Source organism: Epinephelus fuscoguttatus, linkage group LG21 (genome assembly GCF_011397635.1).
Source record: "Epinephelus fuscoguttatus linkage group LG21, E.fuscoguttatus.final_Chr_v1".
In the NCBI taxonomy this organism is placed as follows: domain Eukaryota; kingdom Metazoa; phylum Chordata; class Actinopteri; order Perciformes; family Serranidae; genus Epinephelus; species Epinephelus fuscoguttatus.
The window spans coordinates 38654489-38679408 of NC_064772.1; the positions used below are offsets into that span (position 1 = coordinate 38654489).

The following is a 24920-nucleotide window of genomic DNA, read 5'->3' on the forward strand; positions in this document are numbered from 1 at the left end:
CAGAAAATAAAATATTTTACATCATGAACAAAATGACTGCTGCTGTTTGTGTGTGTGTGTGTGTGTGTGTGTGTGTGTGTGATAATTACCTGGCATACCTCCCTGGGCCCGTATTCACAAAGAATCCTAAGACTAAGAGTAGCTCTTAGTGACGTCAATGTTCCCTTGGTAAGATAAACGTTATTCACAAAGCATCTTAGGCCTTAAGAGAGCTGCTACGGTGAAAAACTGTTCAGAGGAGGGAGGAGGACTTTTAAGAAGCCTAAGAGTGTCTTAAACAGAGAAGATGGCGGAAAGACAGAGAGGAAGGAGAGATATTCTCCGTATATTGAACCACAGTGATTTAATAAGACGCTACCGGCTTGATCGTGCAGGGATAATGTTTGTGGTTGACCTCATCAGGGATGAGCTTACTTTTCCCACCCAGCGTAGTAACGCAGTAACGCCCGCTTTGGATTGCAGCACGTACCAGCGCTTCTCACACTCATCGCTTGTGCGTAAAAGGAGAGGGAACGACGCTTTGATGTGTCGGGCAATGCGCTCCCAAGTCTGCCTCTTCCCTTGTGCCGTGATCCCGGGACTGAATTTCCCTCTTAAAACTCCATTGTTCTCCTCCACGAGCTGTGCCAACAGCAGGCACTGCTCTTCTGTCCAGTTCAGCGTTCTCGTTCTTTTTTTCTCCATTTCGTTCGTTGTTTTGGTCATTCTGCCAAATCAAACCGCTTTTTACAAGGAGGCCACCAATCACAGTAACTGCTGACAGCTGAGTCTGCGTCCACCATTAATATCAAATAGATTAAGCAGTAAAATTACCAGCGTGGCGAGTAAACATAACAATAAGCAAATCAGTATATATATATCTCAATACGGGCCCTGGTCCACAGTTCGGGGGACAGCTGTGAGGAGCAAGTCGGACCGAGAACGCGCACAACGGCCGCTGCACAGGGAGAAAGTCCGCCCGCACGCCAGAGTGGCCGAGGAGACGCACGGTGCGAGAGAGGGAAGCCTTGAGTGACAGAGGAAGGGTGGTGATGGGTTCCACCCCTCCTCCAGATGAGGAGGGTTCATTCAGGGTGGGTGGGACAGTGTAAGTTCATTGGCTGGATTTTCTCCCCTGGTCACTGAAGCCATTGAGCCTTGCTGTGAAACCACGTTATCAAGTTGCTTACACTCATTGGTGTGATGTCACATGTGGGGGTGGGGCCAACATCAAACAGGAAGTTGACCCTGCATAACCCGAGGTGAGGAAAATGGCACAAGATTTTGATTGTTATGATCCTAAGGTTATAAAAATGTTTCAGTCAAGATATTGCAGAAATATTTGCTGGAACTTACACTCCCAGGGTGAGTGGGAGTGTACCAAAAGACACTGATAGTGAATGATCAATCCTGCCATAGTTAATCATTATATATGTTCCAGATTAATAGTTCCTAATCTTCTCATGTGTGCAGACCCAACATCTACCACACAGCTGTTGATGGAGCACCTGGATTGTGCTGCAAGCCCGACTACCTAGCTAGCAGAACAGCAAGTGTACCCAGCCTACTGGGGATGCATGATAACAGACTATTTCCCAGCATCTAATTTGCAGATTGTCCCCAACTCTTTAAGCCTGTTGTTGATGATAGGATATATAGAGGAACACACACACACAGTGTTTATAATTTACCATGTTCTATGAAATTTCGACCTGAATTCTGATAAATGTATCCATGAATTTTTCTTTTTAGGCATGTTCAATAAAGGTAACAGGCTAAATCATGATCAGATGTGTTGTCCCCAAATTTCACACACAAAAACGATTTTTAGTCAGTTCACAAAAATGGGTATGCCATGCATCCACTGAATATGATCAGATCTTCTTTCCTCCTCAGATGGATGGGCAACATCTTCAGCATTACAGAAATGTATCATATGTCGGGTTATGTTTTGAAATCCATAGCCAGAAATCTCACACAATGCAGAAAACCGAAAACTGTCCCACTCACCCTGAACTCACCCAACCCCTCTGTTTCTCTGCTTTGAATACGTGGAACACAACCTGAGGCATCCGGCCATCAGTTCTTTGCAGACAGATTCACTAGTTTTGGATGGAGCGTTGTGTTGAGTTGTAGGGGGATTAATTTTTCAGCGGTGTGGCCATTGGGTTATCTTCGTTCGCCCTGACAAAGTACCATATGCTGAAGCAGTGAGAAGGGTGGAAGGTCAAAAAAAACCTACGATAGAACAGGTACAGAGGCAAAGAGCTGTTTCAGGTTATGTTACATGAGAGTGAGGAAGCTGCTCAAGAAGATACAATCGTGGTTAACAAGAAGACCTTTCTAGCTTTTGTGGTAGAGGCAGCTTGGAAGATAAAAATGGTGGCCAAAAAGAAATCACATGCAGCACGAGAGGTAGCGTCAGCTGCTGAAAGACTGATGGGGATATCAGGAATAAATCCACAGGAGTTATGGGAGTTCACATACTCTAATGAGTCCAAGTCCTAAACACAAGCCAGTGAGTGGAAGCCAAAACTTGACAGAAGAGGTGCTTGAAGATGAAATGGTACGTGAAGAAGAAGAAGATGATGACTATTAAACTCCTTGTGCTGATGTTCCTCCAGTGGAATGCTAGAAGTCTAATAACCGATGGACAAGAACTTAAAAAGTTTGTAGAGAGTGGAGTTGCCAGAAATAATATCCATACAAGAAACTAAAGCTAAAACCGTGCTTGCACTTCGTTATTCCAGGGTATGTTTGCGAAAGAAAGGACAGAAGAGACAGGAGAGGAGGAGGGTGTGCTACGTTTATAAAGCTAGGAATACAATATCAAAGGAAAACAATTAATACAAATTCAGAATGCGTGAGATTTGGACGGGTGCAGGGAACGTCAGCATTGTGAACATGTATAATCCCCCAGATAATAAGCTGGAAATGAATGTTCAACTAACTGAACCAGTAATCTGGGTGGGGACTATAATGCGCACAGTGCATTGTGGGGAAGTAGGCTTCATAATGTTAATGGGCAGATAATGGAGGATTTTATAGATAAGCATAACCTGGCAGTGATGAATGATGGCAGGCCAACCTGGTTTAGAACTAACAAAAAATCACAATCTTGCATTGATATCACACTGGCTTCAACTCAATTAGCACAAGTGGGGAGTGGGATATAATGGATGGATGCACACTGGGGAGTGATCAGACACTAAGTTTGAGCAGATCTGGTAGGATATTGGTGAGGAGCCTCAAGAAAAGCCTAGTTCGAGCTAAATGGGATGAGTTTGAAGAAAAGCTAGAGGGAAAAGTGGGGGATGTAATTATGGAGAAAGGGGTAGATGAGTGGTTTAAATCAATATGTGAGGTGATAAACACAGTAGCTTTAGAGACAATACCAATGAAGAACACTGCGCATTTAAGCAGACAAATATACCAGTTCTACACGACAGCAGTGAAGTTGCAGTAAATAACAAAGACAAGGCAAATATGCTAGGTAAAACAAATCCAAAAAGTTCATAGCTCTGAAAGTCTTAGTGGAGACGACAAAATCAGAAGGACTGAAATAATCAACAGGGAGCAGGAAACATGACAGTATAGTAACAATAACTCAGAAATCATAGATTTATTTTTCTCACTGCAAGAGCTGAAAAGAGCAATGAAAGCTGGATCAGATTTGAGCCCAGGGAAGGATGGCTTGAAAAAAAAAAAAATCAGACAGACAGAAAATCAAGTGGCATCACTGTTGGTAAGAAGCAATATAAACTGAGTCTGTTTGCTGATGATTTATTACTGTACTTGAATGATATAAAGACCTCCATCCTATATGTAATGCACATTATTACAGAGTTCTCAAAATGAATGTAGCAAAAACTGAATTATTGATATTAGACAAAAGTATAAATAACCTGGAAAACATAAAACAATTTAACGTGCAAACAAAGAATATTAAATATCTTGGGTGCTGTATCAGTGCAGACAGTTATATAAAGACAATTTTCTCCCATTAATGAAAGATTTTAAGCAAGATATTCAGAAGTGGTCTGTGAATGTGAAGAAGCGTATGGTGACAGATCAGCTGATGCACACTTTAGAAAAGAAAGAGTACTTTGAGTCACATCAAAGTGGGTTTAGGTTGGGGAGATTGACAAAAGACTCTGTGTTAAAATGAGACCTCGATGTAAAGAAGGCTCTAGCCAATAAAGAATCTGTAGTAAGTGTTTTCTTAGATACAGAAAGAGCGTATGACACATTATGGAAAGAAGGACTTATGATAAAGCTTTATAAAGCAGGAATAAAAGAAAGAATGTTTAACTGGATTAAAAACTTTTTATGTGATAGAACAATCCAAGTAAGAGTAGGCACAGTTATGTCAGATGTGTATAAAGTAGAAAATGGCACTCCCCAGGGACCTGTAATTAGTCCAGTGCTATTTAACATCATGGTGAATTATATGTTCTGCAATTTGAAGGGAAATCATGGAGTGTCCCTATTCGCAGATGATGGGGCCATTTGGAAAAGGGGAAGAAACCTTTCATATATCCTTGAACAAACTCAGAAAGCACTAGATAGGGTAACTGAATGGGCAAATGAATGGGGTTTAAAATATCAACAGAAAAATCAAAGTATATAGTATTTGGATTCAAAAGAAAGGTCCCGAGCACTGTTTCATCTTTGTATAACACCAACACAGAGAGAGTGAGATGTTTCAAGAAAGACTGACATGGCACACACATACTGAAAAAACAATAAGCAAATGTGTTATTAAAAGTTATCAATGTGATGCGGTGTTTGGCAGGCGCTAGCTGGGGGTCTGAAATGGCAACCCTCATGACAGTATATAGGGCCATGATTCCATCAGTGCTCGACTATGGATGTCTAGTGTATGGGTCAGCAGCACCAACACTGTTGGCTAAGCTAGATATGCTACAAGCTAAAGCTCTGAGAGTTAGCAGTGGAGCAGTGAGGACAACTCCAGTGTCAGCTCTACAGGTTGAGCGAGGTGAAACAAGTCTTGGGTTAAGGAGGACAACATCAGCATTGCACTGCTGGGCAAAATTAAAAGCAAATGGACCAAACCTTCCAACTGAGTGTCGTATGGAACAGCACTGGGAGTTTACTGGTAGAAATACAAAGCAAAGTTTTGTGAACTCCATGAGGCAAAAAGCAGATGAGGTACGGATTGGTAACATAAAAGTGGGACCAACTCTTTGCTGGCCTGACACTCCTCAGTGGCTGTGGCCTGGACTTGAAGTAGACCTGGGCATCCTAAATAAAATCAAAGGTACAAATAAATATTGATATTGGGATAATGGAGGCGTACTCAATAATCCAGGGAGAAAAGGAAGACAGTTTTACTCAATACATCCATCGGTCACACAATGGGCTCCGAAAACAAAAAACAAGTGGGGGGGGGAAGGATGAGGTCAAGTTATTGAGGCTAAGACTCGGACACTGCGGGTTAAGGAGTGGGCCGGCCCTAATCAAGACACATCCAGATGGGAAGTGTCAGTGTGGAGAGGTGGAAACAGTCAAACATGTCATCTTAACATGCAACATACACACTGAGCAAAGGAGAAAACTATATAGAGATGTGTCGGACAGTGGGAAATCAAAATGTAATATGTCAACCATTCTAGCCAAAAAAGACCTGGAGAAGGTCTAAGGAAACAACCACGTCTAACTGAGGGGGGCAGCAATACGCCGATGCTGCGTCAAGCCTGCCATACCAGAAAAGGAAGAAGAAGAAGAAGAAGAAGAAGAAGGCCCAATTCCAATCCGATCCCTTACAGACTCACTGGCCCAATCCCAAACCGGCCCCTATCCCCTCGCCCTATTCACTCCCCCTCTGTTTGCGCGGTCACGCTGAGCTCCGCCATATTAAGGGCCGTCCCAAACCAATTATCGTTGAGTGCGAGTGGACTGCTCAGCCCTTAAATAGCAAGTGTGCATCAGTGCAGGCTTCTGATGAGCCCAGCAGGAAGCGCAACATCACAATGGAGGAAACAACGTACAAATGTAAGAGTTCCGTCTTTCTACTTGGTAAAATATTTTATATTAAACACACATTTGTTTCCTCACACTGACTTTACAGCCTCAAACAAACACAGAATGTTTGGTGTCAAAAGATGAAAACCTCCACGTCGTCCACATGCTGAAATTAACTATTTAAACTGTATAAAAAATTCCTCATCCAATTCTCATGATTTTTTAAAAAAAATATATAACTCTGTGTTCACAGGCACAGAAGAAAAAATAAAGCAGTGAATCGATCTACGGATTAAAAATGAGAGTCTCTTCACTAAAAAGAGGAATAGGATGGAGGTGAGACTGCCCAGATGAATTAATCTGTGAATGTGTGAACTGTGTCTAGAAAATATGAACACGTTAATTACTTTGATTACACTGCACTGTATCTCTTATCTGACTTATCTAAGTTTATTTTTAATTTAACTCATTTTAATTCATATTTAAATGTTTTTTTTTTTTTTAATAGCCTGTTGCTCTATTTTGATTTCACAAAGTGCCGGTTGGTATCCATGGTTACATCTCCTTCCTTCTTCCGGTAGAGTGGCGAGGGCGTCCCATGGGCTGCGTCCCAAGTCTCTTATTTTTATAGTGCTACTGCTAGCTCCTCGCTTGAACCGGAAGTCGTTCGAGGTCCACCATCTTCTAGGCCGTCCCAAGTCTCTTATTTGTGCAGCGAGGAGCTAGCGCTAGGAGCTAGCAGCAAGCTTTAAGCAGCTATGAGCTAGGATGGTCGAGAGCTTCCTAACAGGAAGTCTTTTTCAGCTTGAGGCCATGACGTATAAATACCTGCCCCCCCTACACCTGTCTCGTTTGAACGAGATGGCGGAGAAACAGCTCAAGTGTACCCGTTACATGCATTCTCTGCAATGACACGCTGTAATTCACATGCCTACGTGACTACAAAGAGTAACGTTGATGAGATTTCCTGCAAGACTGTCATGTTGTAATTAAGTTTATTTCATTCACAACCTGTTGCGCTGTTCAGCGGACTGTCTGTGATGTGCATATAACACACACACACACACACACACACACACACACATATTTGCCCATCATTAATTGTCCTGCATGTCATGTGAGTGGAATAATGTTTAATAGCTTGTAGGTAATATTAATTATTAATATTAATTCATATTATTACTTTCATGTTGTTGTAAGCTACTGTCATTACCTGCATCTCTCAATTCAATAATCTTTATTGGCATGACTGTAGATTAACAATATTGCCAAAGACATTAAAATTTACAAATAAAGTACAATAATAAAAGTAAGTCAGAAAACTATATAAAAAAGATTAAATATATGATATATAATACAAAATACACCAATCTACAATACAATACACCAATATATAATATAGAAAAAAAAATGAATAAAGAAAAATGTAGATGGTGAGTTACAAGGACTGTAAATATAGACAGGTGTGTCAGGTGTTGTGATGGTTGTCCCTCAGGCTGTGGCATAACCTGACATATGTTGCTGCTGCTAAGCTGCTGACTCTGTTCTCTCCGAGGATGTGTTGCATTTTAGTTTGATCAGGCAGAGAATCAAAGTCAGTGACTTTATGTTTTATTTTTGAGAGGAAGTCGGCTCTGATGTGTTCATACTTGCTGCAGTGCAGCAGGAAGTGTGTCTCTGTCTCCACTTGTCTGTGTGGACAGAGCTCACACAACCTGTCCTCTCTGGGCAGCCAGGTCTGCCTGTGTCTGCCCGTCTCTATGGCCAAGCTGTGGTCACTGAGTCTGTACATGGTCAAAGTCTTCCTCAGTTTCTCATCAGTCACGGTGCTCAGATATTCTGCCACCGTGTACTATTTAGAGCCAAATAACACTGAAGTTTGCTATGCTTTTGTGGTCGATGTCCAACAGTTAATGTAATGTTCTTTTTGTTTCTCTATAATTTGGTGGGTCCAGATTGTGTGAGGGCTGTGCTGAGGTCTTGTGTTGTTAGAGGAGCTGAGCCTCAGGACCAGCTGGCTGAGGGGGCTCTTCTCCATGCTCTCCTCTTGGCATTGCAGAGCTTTGTAGTGGTAGGAGTTGGGGTCACTTGTTTTAAGGTGTTTATAAAATTTGATGGCTCTTTTTTGAATTCTAATTAAAAGGGGGAATTGGCCTAGCTCAGCTCGGCACCCGTTGTTGGGGGTGTTCCTGTGCACTCTCAGGATGCTCTTGCAAATCTCTGTATGCAGGATTTCGATGGGGTGTTTGTCCCATTTTTCAAAATCTTGATTTGCAAGAGGACCCCACACCTCACTACCATACAGAATAATTGGTTCAATTATAGATTTCAATTATAGATCTCTCTCTGTCTCTCTCTCTCTCTCTCTCTCTCTCTCTGTCTCATTGTGTCATGTGGATTACTGTTAATTTATCATGCTGATCTGTTCTGTACGACATCTATTGCACGTCTGTCCGTCCTGGAAGAGGGATCCCTCCTCAGTTGCTCTTCCTGAGGTTTCTACCGTTTTTTCCCCGTTAAAGGGTTTTTTGGGGAGTTTTTCCTGATCAGCTGTGAGGGTCATAAGGACAGAGGGATGTCGTATGCTGTAAAGCCCTGTGAGGCAAACTGTGATTTGTGATATTGGGCTGTATAAATAAAATTGATTGGTTGAGGCAGACTGACAGGTCTGATGTCTTATTCACGCAGCAGCTGACTTGTTGAATGATGGCGAGTGGATTTAATAATAGTGATAATAATGATGATGATGATGCTCACCACAGTGACAGTGGCAGGGCTACAGATGTCTCAGTAACAATGGTAACACATGCAAACTGTGTGACCAAAGTCATGACGGCGGCGGGGGGTTGATCAGCGAATATAATGGGACTTGGGATGTACGCCAAACGCTGGCTCCGTTATGCAGCAGATCCAGCGGTGCCGCCGTCATCAGGAATGGACGTCGCTTCATGTGACGCTCCAGTGGAAAGGACGTCTCATGTCTCTTAAACCGACAATGCTCGCTCATCGCTCCTCGCATTTTTTCCTAGGTGGGAGGGGCTAAACAGCTAGCAAAGCCAGCTAGCAGTAGCACTAGCAGTAATTTAAGAGACCTGGGACGGACCCATGGTTTGGCTTCTCTTTCATACACTTCCCCTTAATCAGGAGTGCCCTCCGCAGCTGGGAGTGTAACTTGATTTGGAGTGACGCTCGGTAGTGAAGCGGTGATGGGCAGGGAGTGGTTTGGGACTGGGCCACTGACTTAGAGGCGCGTTCATGTGAAGTGCGCGAGTGTGTGAGGGCTGTCCCATTGTCAAATCGTCAAGTCAGTGAGTCAGTGAGTGAGCCCTTACCGTAGGTAAGGAAATTACCCACAGTTCATAGCGTTGTGACGTCAAATACAGGGGTTGCCCTCGGAACACCGGAGGTAACACGGTCGGCAGATATGCAAACGGTAACGTTATGGAAGGAGAGCGAAAAAACAGATAGATAAACAATGAAACATTACATTAACAAGGATTTAAGATGGTACATAAACACACATGAAGTCAGAGGAATACCAGTGGTTATATTCCACACACAAAGAATATATATCTATAGGTATATCTATCTATATAGATATAGATAGATAGATAGATCTATCTATATCTATCTATCTATCTATCTATATATACATATATATAGATAGATAGATAGATATATATAGATAAATATTCTATGTATATATCTATCGATATATATATAGAATATATATCTATATATATCTATCGATATATATAGATATATATTCTTTGTGTGTGGAATATATGATGACAGTAACGGATAAATGATCACGCCCAGAGCCGCCAGTGTCAACAACATTTTGTAGAGAGGGGGATAAGTGCTGTCCCATTCCTATTTGTAGCATCCGGAGCCCTTTCAGACTCTCACACTGAATCACTTACAGCTGACGTCAGTTAAGTCAGTGAGGGTTCAGGGCTTGAGTCTTTAGGGGCCGGATTGGAATTGGGCCGAAGAAGAAGAAGAAGGAAGTGAAGGAATAAGGAAGTGCTCAGTCAGTCGGTTCACAGAGCAGAAAGAAGAAAACAGGTGAGTGTAGATCAACATTCTTCTTATTGTGATTTTGAAGTGTGTGTGTGTGTGTGTGTGTGTGTGTGTGTGTGTGTGTGTGTGTGAGACTTTGACCGGACTTTATTTAGCTGAGGACAGACAGAACAAGAGTCAACACAACAAACTGATCAAACTATTCCAGCAAGAAAGAAAATAATTCTAAAGATGAATTTAGTCCAAATATTCTCCCAACAACTAAAGACACACACAGCAAACAAATCCTCTTTGAAGGACACTCACTAAGTGTTTGGGAACTGAGGACACTCAGTGTTGAAGTTTAGAAAGTCACATTTCTTTCTCAAGATTCACCAGCAGAAGTTGTGCTTTCACCTGGGCTCTCTGTGGCCGCTCCAAAACTGCTACAAGCACAAACTTGGTTCCAGTTGTCATGGAGCCACTTGTTCGTTCACTCTCAGTTAAAAGCAGCAGAAACACAGCCGAGGTTCAGCGTGTGGAGTCACCACAAGAGTTCATACAGTCATGTCCATTAAAGTTTGAAATGTGTTCAACAGTCCAGCAGCTTCAGAGAGGGCTCAGCTCTTCAGGTTCACACTGCTTTAGTTTCCTCTCAGAGACAATCATGTGTAACATGTTCACAGCTCAGCTTTATCAATCCAACAAACAGGACGTTGGTTCAGACGTCTGCAATAACAGCAACTGTTGTATCAACTGTTTTCCCAGAAGTGATGTGGAGGAAGAGGAGGACATCTGCAGTCTGTCTATGAAGAGCTCCAAAGATCCTCGTCCACACTTCAGTCATGAACCTTCAGACACACAGTAAGAGACTCAAACAGAGAGCTTTGATTCCTTCTGTGTCTTTTATTCATTCCATTTGGTCGACCTCACAAACTCTTCACTGCTGCTGTTTGTGGGCTCAGACAAGTATTGTAAATATATATGTAGCGGCCTCACTGGATCAGGGTCCAGGGGCAGTTCAAGGGTCACATTTACTGCTTTTAGAAAATGTTGACACTCGTGTACGGTTTCCATTATCTTAACACCTTGATCCCAGAACGCTGTCAGAGCTGCAGGGTGCAAACTGGGACTGTTAATTAGCCTGACTGGGTTGAGTTGTTTTGATTTAGTGAAAGCTGGTCAGTGTTTCCCCGACAGCACCGCTGCTATAAAACCTCCTCATACGCACTTAACTGGCTGTCTCCACTTTAAGCAGCGCAGATTATAAAGAGAAGAGCTGATAGTTTGAAGGCTGATCAAAGAGCCAATCAGTGACTCTCATACATCAGATTCATTCATAAATCAGTGTGTATCAGGATGTTGATCCATGAGGCCTGAGTGTGTGTGTGTAAGTACTGAAACATCCACACAGGTTTTCTAATGTTGACTTATCAGCAGTGACATAATCCATGTGAGGGCTGGAGCTCATTCTGGGCCCCTGATGTGGGGCCACACAGTAGAAGATGATTGATGGTAATCATTGTGACACTCATCAATAACTACAGTCAGAAATGACACTAAAACTCAGCTCATCTCGTTCCACATCACATGTTTGACCTTAAATGACCCCATCATGTCAAGTTTGAGCCTTATTCACTTCTTCATGTCATAAAAGAAAACCTCCACATTTTGCAGTCCATAAATATCAACATTAAATATATGTGTGTTTATAAATAGATTTAGTCTAAATATATATTCAGCAGTTAGGCTAACACAGGTCATAGATTCTGAGTGACTGTGAAGCCCCAGTCCAGACCCTCTACAACACGCCCACTAGTACACGACGCTACTACGGTGGCTGAGGAGGACAAATAGACCGTAGCAGATGAAACAGGAAGTGTCCCCCTAACTCATCAGTGAGCAACACTGGTGCTGTGACTGGTGTGTGTAATGAGGAAGTGAATCAGATGATGGATTGCAATATTTCCAGTAGGTGAGGAAGCGAGGAGCATCCCTGAAAGCTAAAGTATTTTGTGGACTCCATTTCAGGTGAGCAGAGCAAGAGGCTGAAAACAGGGTGGTTCTTGTTATTTGACTGTCTGTGAGTCAGTTGTGTCTCTGTGGACTGTAGAGTCAGAATGAAGTCAACACTTTGAGTCATCCGTAGATACAAAGTTGAACAAAACCTGCTGTTCATTATTTCTGCAGTGTTTTAGATCATCAGCTCTCAGGAGAGGTCACGGCTCTGAAAACACTAAACAGGAAGATGTGTCCAAAGACTAAATGGATGGCCTGCTCTGCTGATGGAGCCACATTCAAACTTCCTGTTTTAGACTGTGCTGCCACCTGCTGGTGATGAAGAGGAGCTGATGAAGAGCTTGATGTAAATAAGTGCAGACACATTTCCTCACAGTGAGAAGGTCTCAGACTGGTTCATGGACTCCACAGTCTTAGTTTTGCACTCACATGGACCCATTTGACGAACTAATACAGTTAGCCCAGCCTCAGCTTTAGTCTGATCTCAGAGCTGTGTTTCCATGGCAACAGTCACTGTGACATGATGGTTGAGTGTGTGGTTTGTACAGAAGCAGTGTTGCTTGGATCAAGTGGCTGAATGTTATTTTGCATTTTATACATTCACGTCTAAATGTTCCTTTTCAGCTCCTCTCAGACAAAAACGTTGACATGACTCATGTGGAGGAAAGTTGAGTGGAATTATCTCTACTTGTGTCAGTGTGAGCTCACTGCTGCTGAATAACATGCTGCCAAATGTTCTCCTTTGCTTTATGACCTGCACTGGTTAGGGCTGATGGTTTGATTCTCTCCATCAATGTTTGCTGTTGGTTTGAATTTCACTAAATGTCATATTTATATCAGGAGCTGCGTATTGAAGAAGAAGCAGAGCTCTGACTGGGTTTGATGACACTGTGTGTGTCTACTGTCTCCACTGTCTCCACTGTCTCTACTGTCTCCACTGTCTCTACTGTCTCTACTGTCTCCACTTTCTCTACTGTCTCTACTGTCTCTACTGTCTCCACTGTCTCTACTGTATCTACTGTCTCTACTGTCTCCACTGTCTCTACTGTATCTACTGTCTCCACTGTCTCCACTTTCTCTACTGTCTCTACTGTCTCTACTGTCTCCACTGTCTCTACTGTATCTACTGTCTCCACTGTCTCCACTTTCTCTACTGTCTCTACTGTCTCCACTGTCTCTACTGTATCTACTGTCTCCACTGTCTCCACTGTGTCTACTGTGTCTACTGTGTCTACTGTCTCTACTGTCTCTACTGTGTCTACTGTCTCTACTGTCTCTACTGTCTCCACTGTCTCTACTGTCTCTACTGTCTCCACTGTCTCTACTGTCTCTACTGTCTCTACTGTGTCTACTGTGTCTACTGTCTCTACTATCTCTACTGTCTCTACTGTCTCTACTGTGTCTACTGTCTCTACTGTCTCCACTGTCTCTACTGTCTCTACTGTGTCTACTGTCTCTACTGTCTCTACTGTCTCCACTGTCTCCACTGTCTCTACTGTCTCTACTGTCTCTACTGTCTCTACTATCTCTACTGTCTCTACTGTCTCTACTGTCTCCACTGTCTCCACTGTCTCTACTGTCTCTACTGTCTCCACTGTCTCTACTGTCTCTACTGTCTCCACTGTCTCTACTGTCTCCACTGTCTCTACTGTCTCTACTGTCTCCACTGTCTCCACTGTCTCTACTGTCTCCACTGTATCTACTGTCTCTTTACCTCTCACACCGGTGAAGATGAGTCATGTGAAGGAAGAGGAGACCAGAGCAGAGTCTGGAGTATTCAGCTCTGCGTCTATGAAGAGTGACCGGTCCAAAGATCGTCCTCCAGTCTTCAGTAATAAACGTGGACCCACAGACACAAAGTAAGACACTGTCTCCACTGTCTCTACTGTCTCCACTGTCTCCACTTTCTCTACTGTCTCTACTGTCTCTACTGTCTCCACTGTCTCTACTGTCTCCACTTTCTCTACTGTCAGCAGTACCATAACCCCGGTTGGTTTCACTGACCACCACCTAGTCAGTATAAACTTGACATTTTCATCAGGTGAGAGGGCCAAATCTTACTGGCATTTCAACAATAAACTCTTACAAGACAGCACTTTTTGTCAGAGCTTTGGGAATTTCTGGAGACACTGGCAGACAAAGAAAAGCAGCTTTAGTTCTTTAAAGCAGTGGTGGGAGGCTGGCAAAGCTCAAACTCGTGCGTTCAGTCAGCAGTACACGTCACACTCTACTGCTGAAATCAAGGCAGCAGTACAAAACCTTGAAACCAGCATCAGTACCATCGAGAAGGGGATCAGGAGAGACTCCGATCCCACTGCTAGTGACCTGCTGCAGCAGAAGAAGAAGGAACTGAGCGCTTTTCTGCAAGAGAGGGTGAAGGGAGCTTTGGTCCGATCACGTTTCCTCCAGCTGAAGGACATGGATGCCCCGAGCTCCTTCTTCTTCAACTTGGAGCGGAACGCGGTGCAGAGGAAGCAGATGGCCTGTCTGAAGCTCCCTGGAGGGAGACTGACTGCGGATCAGAATGAAATGAGGGCTCACGCAATTGACTTTTACACCAGCCTATTTAAAGCTGAACCGTGTAGCGCTGAGAACCGCAAAGAGCTTCTGGAGAGCCTTCCTCAGCTCAGTTCAGAGTAGAGAGCTGCCCTACACTGTGGGCTAACTCTCGAAGAGTTGACAATGGCCATTAACCAGATGCCTTCTGGACGGGCACCAGGGATTGACCGTCTCTCCACTGACTTCTATAAGCGGTTCTGGAACATTATTGGCACCGACCTACACGAGGTAGTGCAGGAATGTTTCAGAACTGGATCTCTTCCGGTTTCTTGCCAGCGGGCAGTCCTTTCCCTGCTGCCTAAGAAGGGGGACCTGACATTACTTAAGAACTGGAGGCCAGTGGCCCTCCTCTGTACGGACTATAAGGTGCTTTCCAGAGCCTTATCTAATAGACTAAAAGACTTTCTGGGAAAAATTGTAAGTACACACCAATCATACTGTGTGCCAGAGAGATCAATCATGAACAATATTTTTCTTATCAGCGATGTACTTGATTTATGTAAAATTTATAATGTCAATGTTGGGATTGTGTCACTGGATCAAGAGAAGGCTTTTGATAGGGTGGATCACTCATATCTCTTTGCTGCACTTAGAGGTTTTGGGTTTGGTGATGGGTTTTTGTCTTGGGTGAGTTTACTGTACAGTGGAGCACAGTGTATGGTGAAGATGGGGGCGGGGCTGAGTCGGCCAATTCCTGTACAGCGAGGCATAAGACAGGGTTGCCCTATTTCAGGGCAAGAGAGCGCCTCATTGGTCTGTCTTTCCCTGGCATTGTAAGTGTACCTCGTGGCTTGCCCACTGTATCTGCTTATGCAGACGATGTTAATGTTTTTGTAAGCAGCCAGGATGATGTTAAACGTCTGCAGGACACCCTTTGCACCTATGAAGAGGCCTCATCTGCAAGAGTGAACTGGGCTAAGAGCGAGGCCTTGCTCATAGGGCAGTGGAGGGATCAGGCAGTGCCCAGTCTGCCTGGAGGACTTAGGTGGGGAAAAGAGGGACTAAAAGTTTTGGGGGTGTTTCTGGGCTCTGAAGGGTTCCAAAGAAAAAACTGGGAGGGAGTGAAGGAGAAAGTGTGTGCTCGGTTGTCTAAGTGGAAATGGTTGCTACCTCAGCTGTCGTATAGGGGAAGAGTTCTGGTCGCTAATAACTTGGTCGCCTCGACTCTGTGGCACAGACTTGTCACTCTGACACCTCCAAAGGGGTCTGATAGAGGACATCCAGAAGGACATCCTCAACTTCTTGTGGTCGGGCAAGCACTGGATCCGGTCAGCTGTTCTTCACCTGCCTGTGGCTGAAGGGGGACAGGGACTGATTGACATTCAGTCCAAAATTGCTTCCTTTAGACTGAGAACTGCTCAGAGGCTGCTGTATGACTGTTGCCCCAGCTGGTGTGATACGGCTCGCCTGCTGCTGAGGAGAACAGGACAGTTGGGCTACGACAGGCAGCTTTTCCTCCTGGAGCAAGAGACAGTGGACTTTACAGATGTAACACCATTTTACAGCTCTGTGTTGCAGGCTTGGCGGATTTTTAAGACTGCAGGGGACACAAATGTGCCCCCGGGCATGTGGCTTTTTGAAGAGCCATTGTTCTACAACACCTTTATTAAGACCCGTACACTGCAGTCTGCCAGCCTGAGAGCCAGTCTTCGAATAGCTGGCTGCACCAAACTGGGTCACCTTATGAAGATGACGTCCACAGCTATGGAAGCCCTGATGGAGAGATGCAACATCAGCTCAGGTGGTGGGAAAAAAGGCAGTCTACGAAGTCTGCGTTAAGGTTCTGAACCTGCGCTCTCTGGCAGGGCTGAAGGAGTCGAGGTGGGCTGAGTTCTTTGGCCCAGACATTTCCCCGAAAGGCAGCTGGCGGTCCCTGTACAAGATCCCCTTGGAGAAGCGTACAGCTGACCTCCAGTGGAGGGTCGTACATGGGGCAATAGCTATGGACAGATACAGAGCACACCTTGATCCGGAGCTAGGGGAGGGGTGTAGTTTCTGTTTGCACACAGAGACTCTTTTTCATTTGTTTGTTGAGTGTCCTCGGCTGTCACAGCTCTTTGACCTTTTAAGGAGTTGGTTGCACGGTCTGGGGGAGGCCTTTTCCTTTCCACTGTTCATTTTTGGCCCAAAATACAGTGCTAAAAACAAAAAGGTACACACTTTGATAAACTTTCTGCTGGGCTCTGCCAAGTTGGCTATCTGGCTGACTCGCAGGAACCGGACTGAGGGTGCCGGCAGTGTGGAGCCGGTGCCGGTCTTAGAAGGACTTTTGAAATCCCGGCTCAGAGTGGAATATTGTTACTGTCAATCTGTGGACAATTTACAGGACTTTAAAGAAAGATGGACTGTTGGGGGTGTCCTGTGCTCCATGACAGGGAATGGAGAGCTGGTATGTCATTTCTGAGTAGTTGTTTAACATTTACTGTGTCTGGCAGACTGTTTTATTCAGGAGTAGTTTTTCTCTGTTTTTGTTTTTGTTTATTATTTTTCTTGATTTGAACAAAATGGCTTTCAGTCATTGCTGAAATGATTCAATAAAGGGACTTTAAAACCAACTGTCTCTACTGTCTCCACTGTCTCTACTGTCTCCACTTTCTCTACTGTCTCTACTGTCTCCACTGTTTCCACTGTAGCGTTGGGCTTCAGCAGCTTTTTATCCAGTTTTAAATCAAGCTGTCTCCTCTAATCTCCTGCTTCCTTTCCACACCTCCAGCAGTGATTGTCAGAAATGAGTCCTGTGTTTGAAGTTGAACTGGTGGACAGTAATACCTGTGTATCATGTTGTAGTCTGTCAGTCTGTCCTCTGTCTCGCCGACTGTCCACACGGCATCAGCCACTGTGTTCTTACAAATATCCTCTTCTGTGTTTGAATTCAGATCTCTTTGTCACGTTGTTCTGAAGTTGTCACAGTTACCATACAGAGTGTTTGTCATCATCTTAAAATAGCTTAAAACACCTCCAGACTCTTTGTGCATCCCTCTTATCCGTTGGGCCAAGATCATCTTTAAGCTCCTGGAAGGATCTTCAAATGTCTGCCCTCTACAAATCACCACCTCTCCTAATATTCTCATCCAACCATGATTCTCACAGGATGGTTTTTCTATTAGAATTGATGGTGTCAAACTGAACCATGTCCTGCTTATACTGAGAGACACATGCAGGGCCTTGCAGAAGCATTCACCCCCTTGGTGTCTTTCCTGTTTTGTTGCATTATAACCTGGAGTTTAAATGGATTTTTATTTGGATTGTTTTTAGTGAAAAGTGAAATGAAAAAATCAAAAGTTTAAAAAAATTCTGACAAATAAAAAACTGAAGAGTGGTGCTTGCACATGTGTTCAGCCCCTTTGGTATGATGCTCCTTAATAAGACCTGGTGATACCAACTGGTGCTTCGCTAAGCCCCGCCCCTTAAACCCAGACCAGCCAATCATAGCGTAGCATCAGCCGGCTTCGACAAGGGTCTGACAACAACTCAACAATGAATCAGCAGCCTCTGAGAAGCACCAGAGCACAGAGCTGTGACGTTGGACCGTTCATGTGTCACCTTCTTTAAGTCACCTGAAAGGACACCAGGCTGCGACAGTATAACCATACAGACCTCTGCACACTCAGACTGCTGGCTTCTGACTCCATATTCTGCTTTACATGGAGACGTTTGCTCACCAGGCTCATCAGAGCCTCTTCTTCTTCTTTTCAGCAAAAGTAGCACAGAAACTCTGAGCACGAAAGGATGTTACCACTTCTTTACCACAACTTTCTGATGTGATCAATAAAATCAATAACTGGTAATCCTCCATCTACATTTTCAGCTTAACTTACATACTACACTCGTCAAGACGCCATCTATGCATGCTGGGAAAGCACTGCTGATCTCTGATAAACATTAGAAGAAGCCGAATTATAATTTAATAATTTAATTTTTACCTCATTACCAACAAAGCTCGTTTTTTCAATAACAAAATCATAAACTCGTGATCTGAAGATAACGGCATTATAAAAATTACTGGGAGGTCAGCCGTTCTCAGCTTCTGTCAATTTTGAAAATATTTTTTTAATTTAATTTAGTCGCTTGCTGAAAATTTCACTTTTTTTTTTGCCACAATATTTTTATTAATTTTTCATCATTATAAGATACAGCCTCTTTTCATTCATACAATGTTTGCAAAAATAAAGGCCTGCTGCATTATGACAAAACAACAACAAAAAAACATACTTAAACACACACACACACACACACACACACACACACAAATAGTCATGCTCCTGTTCAAGCCAGTAAAAATCTCCAAATGGCATGTCTCAAAATAGTACTCATATAATGGAGTATATTCACTGTGACATATGTTAAATCCAGATGTCCAGAATTTTTTTTTCAAAACAATGATTTGAAATTATAAACTTGAAAACTGCATCGTCCATGGAACCTACTCACTCACGTCATCTGTTAAAGCTAAATCCTCTACATAATCTATGAAGGGTCCCCATATAAATTCAAACACATGCTGTTTGGCCTTTAACATGTAAGTTATTCTCTCTAATGGGAGACTTGATAACATCTGTCTTGTCCACTGAGTAATACTTGGTCTATAAATCCCTTTCCATCATAATGCTATACATTTTTTTGCATTGAGCAAGCTGAGATCTATAAATGCTCGTTCATATTCACTGTAATCATGTTTCTTTGGATATAAGCCCATGAGAAAAAGTTTAGGATCCAGTAAAATCTGTTTTGAAATTACCTTCTCTATCACAACTCTTACCTCTTCCCAGAACATGTTAACCTTTGTACATTGCCAAATACAATGGAACAAAGTCCCTCTGTTTTCTGTACATTTTGTACATACGGTATGTTTGGGTCAAACCGGTTTAAGTCCACTGGTGCCAAATAAGTCCGCATTAACCATTTGTATTGTATTAATTTCAGACGTGTATTTATAGATTTGATATGAGCGCCAGTGCAAGCTGCTTCCCAATCTTCCTCTGAAATTTCAAGTTGCAAGTTTTCCTTCCAGGCTTTTAATTTAGACTGTGAGTTTTCAGGTGAGTAAGATGACAACAGATTGTTTCTCAACTTGTCCTTTATCATGCTTTTTTCCATAAGTGAATATAAAGGCCTGGTAAGCAGATGATTTTGATTTTCTTTAAGTATCTTCAGCTTAGAAATTTTGTTCAAGAAATGTTTGTTATTAAGATTAAAATTAGATCTCAGCTCTTCAAAAGACATCATAGTGTCTGAGTCTTGTATATTAAACATCTTGAATTATTTTAAGTCCCTTAAATTCCCATACTTTAAATGTTGCATCTGCTCTCCCTGGTACAGAAAACTGATTGCCCCATATTGGACTAAACTGTGATAATGTTCCCAGTTCTTGTGAATATTTTTTAACCTCGTACTATATCTTGATCATGTGTCTTAAGGCCCATTTATGCTCAATGTTGAATACGGATCCGGACACAGACGGAGCCTTCTGTCCGTGCTCTGCGTTCATTTCGTCCGTATTTCTGCACGTTTCCATAAAGCTTACGGATACGGGCCAAACGGAGCAGTACCACCGGGAACCGTGGGGGCAGTGTTGCTGTCACTACCCGATACGTAGCTCTAGTGAGACACGAAGAAGAAATAACAATTCAATTTCTCTCATCAGCAGTACTAGAGAAAAGAATTCGTACTGGGTAAAAATTTCTGGGAGTGCTCAAACTTTCCCAGCTAGGCGTCTTCTACAAGAGTTGGAAGGAAGCAGGAAATTTAACCCCTTTATTGTTAATGTGAATCAGTGGGCTACAAAACTAAACATGGAGCATAGGGGCATAGTGGAGCACATAAACTGGTCTCCCATTCCCCCGTGGGTAATGGATGAATTAGACATCGAGCTGAGTTTTCTTCAGAAGAAAGATAAGAGAGAGATGACTACAAGTGTTCAAATGTATCTTAATTCAATCAGGGAGAGCAAGTTGATAATTTATACAGATGGATCTAGGGATCCAGATAGTAGGAGAGCTGGGTTTGGGGTCTATGTAGAGCAACTTGACTTGAAATTTAGTATTAGAATTTCTGATGAAAGCTCTGTGTTTACATCTGAACTAATGGCAATCCTTTGGGCTTTACAGTGGGTAGAGGAGACAAAGGCCAGAGGAGTTGTTATCTGCTCTGATTCTGCTGCTGCCCTGGGCGTTAAGGGAAATCTCAAGCTCGATCTGATATTGTAAATGAAATCCTGAAAGTAATAATTAAAGTAAGGGTAGGCAGTGACATCTCATTTTGCTGGGTTCCTGGGCACGCTGGAATTCAGGGAAATGAACAAGTGGACAGCTTAGCCAAAGAAAGCTTGAATAAGCAAGCTGTAGTACAACTCCCCCTAGGAAGAGTGGAACTGAGAGGGATAATTCAAGAGGGCATAATAAAGGAGTGGCAGGTGGGCTGGGAGAAAGAAAGTAAGGGGAGGCATTTCTTTTCTATACAATCTCTAGTCAATAGGAAATGTCATTGTAGTTCTCCATCCCGAAGGGACTCTGTTAAACTGTGTAGGTTGAGGTTGGATCATTGTGGTTTAAACCAGTCTCTTTTTATTATAGGAAAGCACGACACAGGTCTATGTCACTGTGGGAGGCCTGAAACAGTTAAACATGTGTTCTTAGAATGCAGTCAATACAACGCTGAAAGGCAGAGACTATTTTCCCAAATGGCAGAATTAGAAGTTCAAGTTTTCTCTATTTCTTCTTTGTTTGGCCACTGTGAGAACCATCAATTGACTTCCAGAGCAGTTTTGCAGTTTCTGCATGAAACTGGACTATATAGAAGAATCTGAAGTAGATTAGAAATAACGACCAGTGGAGGGCAGTAATACGCAGTTCAGCGTCTACACTGCCGGAAATCAAGAAGAAGAAGAAAAAGAAGAAGAAGAAGAAGAAGAGAAAAGAATTCTCCATCCTCCAGTCGCGATGTGTTTAACGGCCTCACCGACCACCGCCTCCTACAACGCTGCCTCTGTTTTTGTCTTTTATGCAAGAGGTACATTATCAATATCTCCTCCACAGTCGCCATGTTTGTTTTTGAGTTTGTTGTCATAAACTTTTGACGCTGGGCTGCCCCCTGGTGGATATATTGGCCAACGTAAGGGCGCACGGAAGTATGTGGGCAGCGACGGTAACATCGTTTGAAACGGACGTATACTTTTTCATACTGTTGGACTAAGAGTCTCATCCTACTCTCTAATGTGCTATGTGTGAGCTCAGTCCTGCGTGTTCTTTAATGAAGCAATAGGAGAAGATATTCGGTCTCAGTTAATGTAGTTTATTAAGCAGTAAAGGAATAAAATTACAGAGCTCTGGGTCTCAACTTCACGTCCCTGACGAACAACAAAGGTGTGTCAGTTCACGAAGTCTGACCTCCTGTCCTTTCCCTGACCCAGTATATTTGAGCGTAACAGAGTGTCATTGTGCACGCAAGGCGTTGTCCTCTTCTCATTGGCAGTTCCACTTCCTCCTTCACCACACCACGCCCCTGCCTCGTGTTAATCTGACTCCTTCCCGCTGGCGGTGGGGGCGTGGTTCCTGTTTTGAAAGACAAGAGAACAACACAACTCCCTACACGTGCTGTACCTTACTATCTGTACATCACTTTCTCTTCTTACTACCATATATGAAACTAATTATCTAAGCATTGCAGTATGTGCTCCTCAGACTTCATGTCTCTTCCTCTCCTGTACTTCTCCACTTCTGCAAAGCAAACACATTCAGATCAGCTGAAATCATCTCAGTATTCTCATTGTTCACATATCTAAAACTTATATTGTGAAACACAACTGATTTTATGTGTTTTACTATCAGTTGTGAAACACAACTGATAGTAAAACACATAAAATCATTCTATTCCCAACAATACGTAAAGGGAGCATAAATGAGCCCTTACAATTGGATTTTTAAAATTTCACATTTTAATCTTTTTGTTTTGTTTCAGTCAAGATTTAGTCCGTGGAGTTCAGTTTTAATTTCAATCTAATGTCAGTCATAACTTTCTCAGACAGGTTCATGACACTGTGACGGACGTTGCTGTAAACATTCCAGTGACAAGTGAGCAGACCTTGAACGACGTGTTTATTCATCGAGGCTGACAATGTGTCACTGACTCACCATCATGAATGGCTATAGTTATTTATATTGCTACCTCTTATATGACTGATATTACTGACGTCTGCTGCTGAATTCAGCGTCAGGTTTCACTCAGTAGGACTCAGATTTAATAAATCAGCAGTTATAAAAATGATGAAACTGTGTCATTAAGGCAGAGGAGTGCAGCGTTAGCTGGGAAACATCACGTTAATTCACTTTACATGGAGATAAAATTAATACGGAATGTGTTGGTGTCTGTTTACGAGTTGTAGGAAATCATAAATCATCTTTGAGGAGTAGATGTTAAATGTACCAAAATGGTACGATGGTGATGACCATTACTATGAATATGGTGAAGACCATTACCCATCTCTGGATGAGTTCCTGAGCAGAGCCATGGAGAAATCCCTGGAGAGTGAAAATGGTCACCTGGACCTGTTTGTTCGCTTCCTTCATGGCCTCTCTCTGGAGTCCAACCGCAGACTGTTAGGAGGTCTGCGGGGTCGGACAGACAACAGTCCAGAAATCATCCAGAGAGCCATCAACAACCTGAAGGAGATGAACAATGATGAGATTTGTTTATTTTATTTTGATCCCCATTACCAGCCGCTAATCTTCCTGGGGTCCACACATAAAATCACATAGAATGAAAGACGAAACAAAACAAAAACAAAAAAACCCTTCCAATTAAAATAATAATAACAACAACAATAGCAGCAGTACTTAGAGATAAAATTAATACGGAATGTGTTGGTGTCTGTTTACGAGTTGTAGGAAATCATAAATCATCTTTGAGGAGTAGATGTTAAATGTACCAAAATGCTAACGTAGCAAGGCAAACTAATCGCTAACACATTGGTTCAAAAGGAAACAACCAGTGCTTTGTGATGGCTCCTGAGATCTAACCTTGGTTCTCCGTCTGAACAGATCCAACTATTTAATCTCGTCTTTACTGGTCAGGGTGTAATGACCGCTGTAGTGTTTGTTCAGAACACAGGGACACTTTGCACATCTGTTTGAAACCAGGAGTGTAGGAGAGAGACGAGTAGGACACAATGTGCAGAGGAACTGCCACTGTTGGCCTGATGAAGGTCTCGTACTGAAACGTCTCAATACATTTCTTTCTTTCACAAGTTAGAAAGTGTGCGGTAATTTGTCTGCAAATTCTGCCGTAACTTTTGTTGTCGATATTTTTCCATTTACCTTGTTGTTACAGTCGTGAAATAAAAGGACGTCAATGAATACTTATCACCACTGGAATGAGCACAGAATCCCAAAGAGTCCAGAGGACGTAACTCCACCTGATCAAAAGTCTTCATTTAACCACATCAAGTGAAGCAATCATCTGAGGTTATCAGAGGACGAGCTCCCACTTATACATCCAACCTGATGTGGTTGTATATCGTTGAGCAGAATGTCCTCCAGGCACACAGCCAATATCTTCATTAATATCATGTGATCAGCACCTGTCAGACTTACAGGCCTGCAGCTGGTTGGGTCAAGCAGGTCCTTTCTTGTGTTGAGGATAACTGAAATTACTGCTTGATTGAGTGTAGGAGGAAACTGACCTGTTTCCATGAGCTCTGAATAAACCTGTATTAAAGTAGGTGCCAGTATGTCAACATAGTTCTTCTACCTCATATTCAACAGAACAACCATCTGACCCAGGAGCCTTTCCTGATTTCATTCATTTCAAGGCTTTTTGAACTTGATCTTCTGGAGCTGGATCATCCAAAATTTCAGTTCATCCAAAGACTTGATGAATTTCCTGAGGTATAGTCACCACTGGTCCAGATTCAGTTTGAATACAGTTCATGAAGCAAAACAGCAGGTGGACTCTGTGAGACCAACACCTTCCAGTTTGTGCTGGTTGTTGCACCTCCATGATTAAAATGGGGCCCTGAGTATTGTGGCAGCTGTCTGCTATCTCATCATCCAGACAGTGATGGTAAAATGTTCTGCTGCAATAACCCATGAAAGATTTGTATTTAAAAAGACATGTCTTTGTGTCCACAGGAAGAGGAAGAAGAGTGATGTTTGTGTGGAGGAGCAGCTGTCCTGCTGTGCTTTGAGTCAGGACGTCCTGAAGGATCCAGTCTCTACCAGCTGTGGACACTGGTTCTGCAGACAGTGCATCACCTCATACTGGGACCAGTCTGCTTCATCAGGAGACTCCTCCTGTCCCCAGTGTGGACAAAGATCCAGAACAAGAGCTGGACTGCAGACAGCCAGTCAGACCAGCACTGTACAAAGTAAGACTGTCCATCT

At 43.0% G+C, this 24920-nt stretch overlaps 1 protein-coding gene across 9 annotated transcripts in view; it reads left to right on the forward strand.

Moving 5' to 3' along the window:
- Positions 1–9816: 9816 nt before the first annotated feature.
- Positions 9817–24920, forward strand: part of LOC125881956 (NLR family CARD domain-containing protein 3-like) — a 45687-nt gene continuing 30583 nt past the window's right edge. For 3 of the 9 annotated variants that reach the window (XM_049565459.1, XM_049565461.1, XM_049565462.1), the window contains exons 1-4: positions 9977–10032; positions 10735–10830; positions 13717–13844; positions 24669–24904. In XM_049565459.1, coding sequence (XP_049421416.1) covers positions 13717–13844; positions 24669–24904 — 364 coding nt within the window. In that variant the 5' untranslated portion in view covers positions 9977–10032; positions 10735–10830. Of the gene's footprint in view, positions 10033–10734; positions 10831–13716; positions 13845–24668; positions 24905–24920 lie in introns of all 9 variants that reach the window. The other 6 variants (XR_007448264.1, XM_049565464.1, XM_049565457.1 and 3 more) reach the window with 5 other exon arrangements.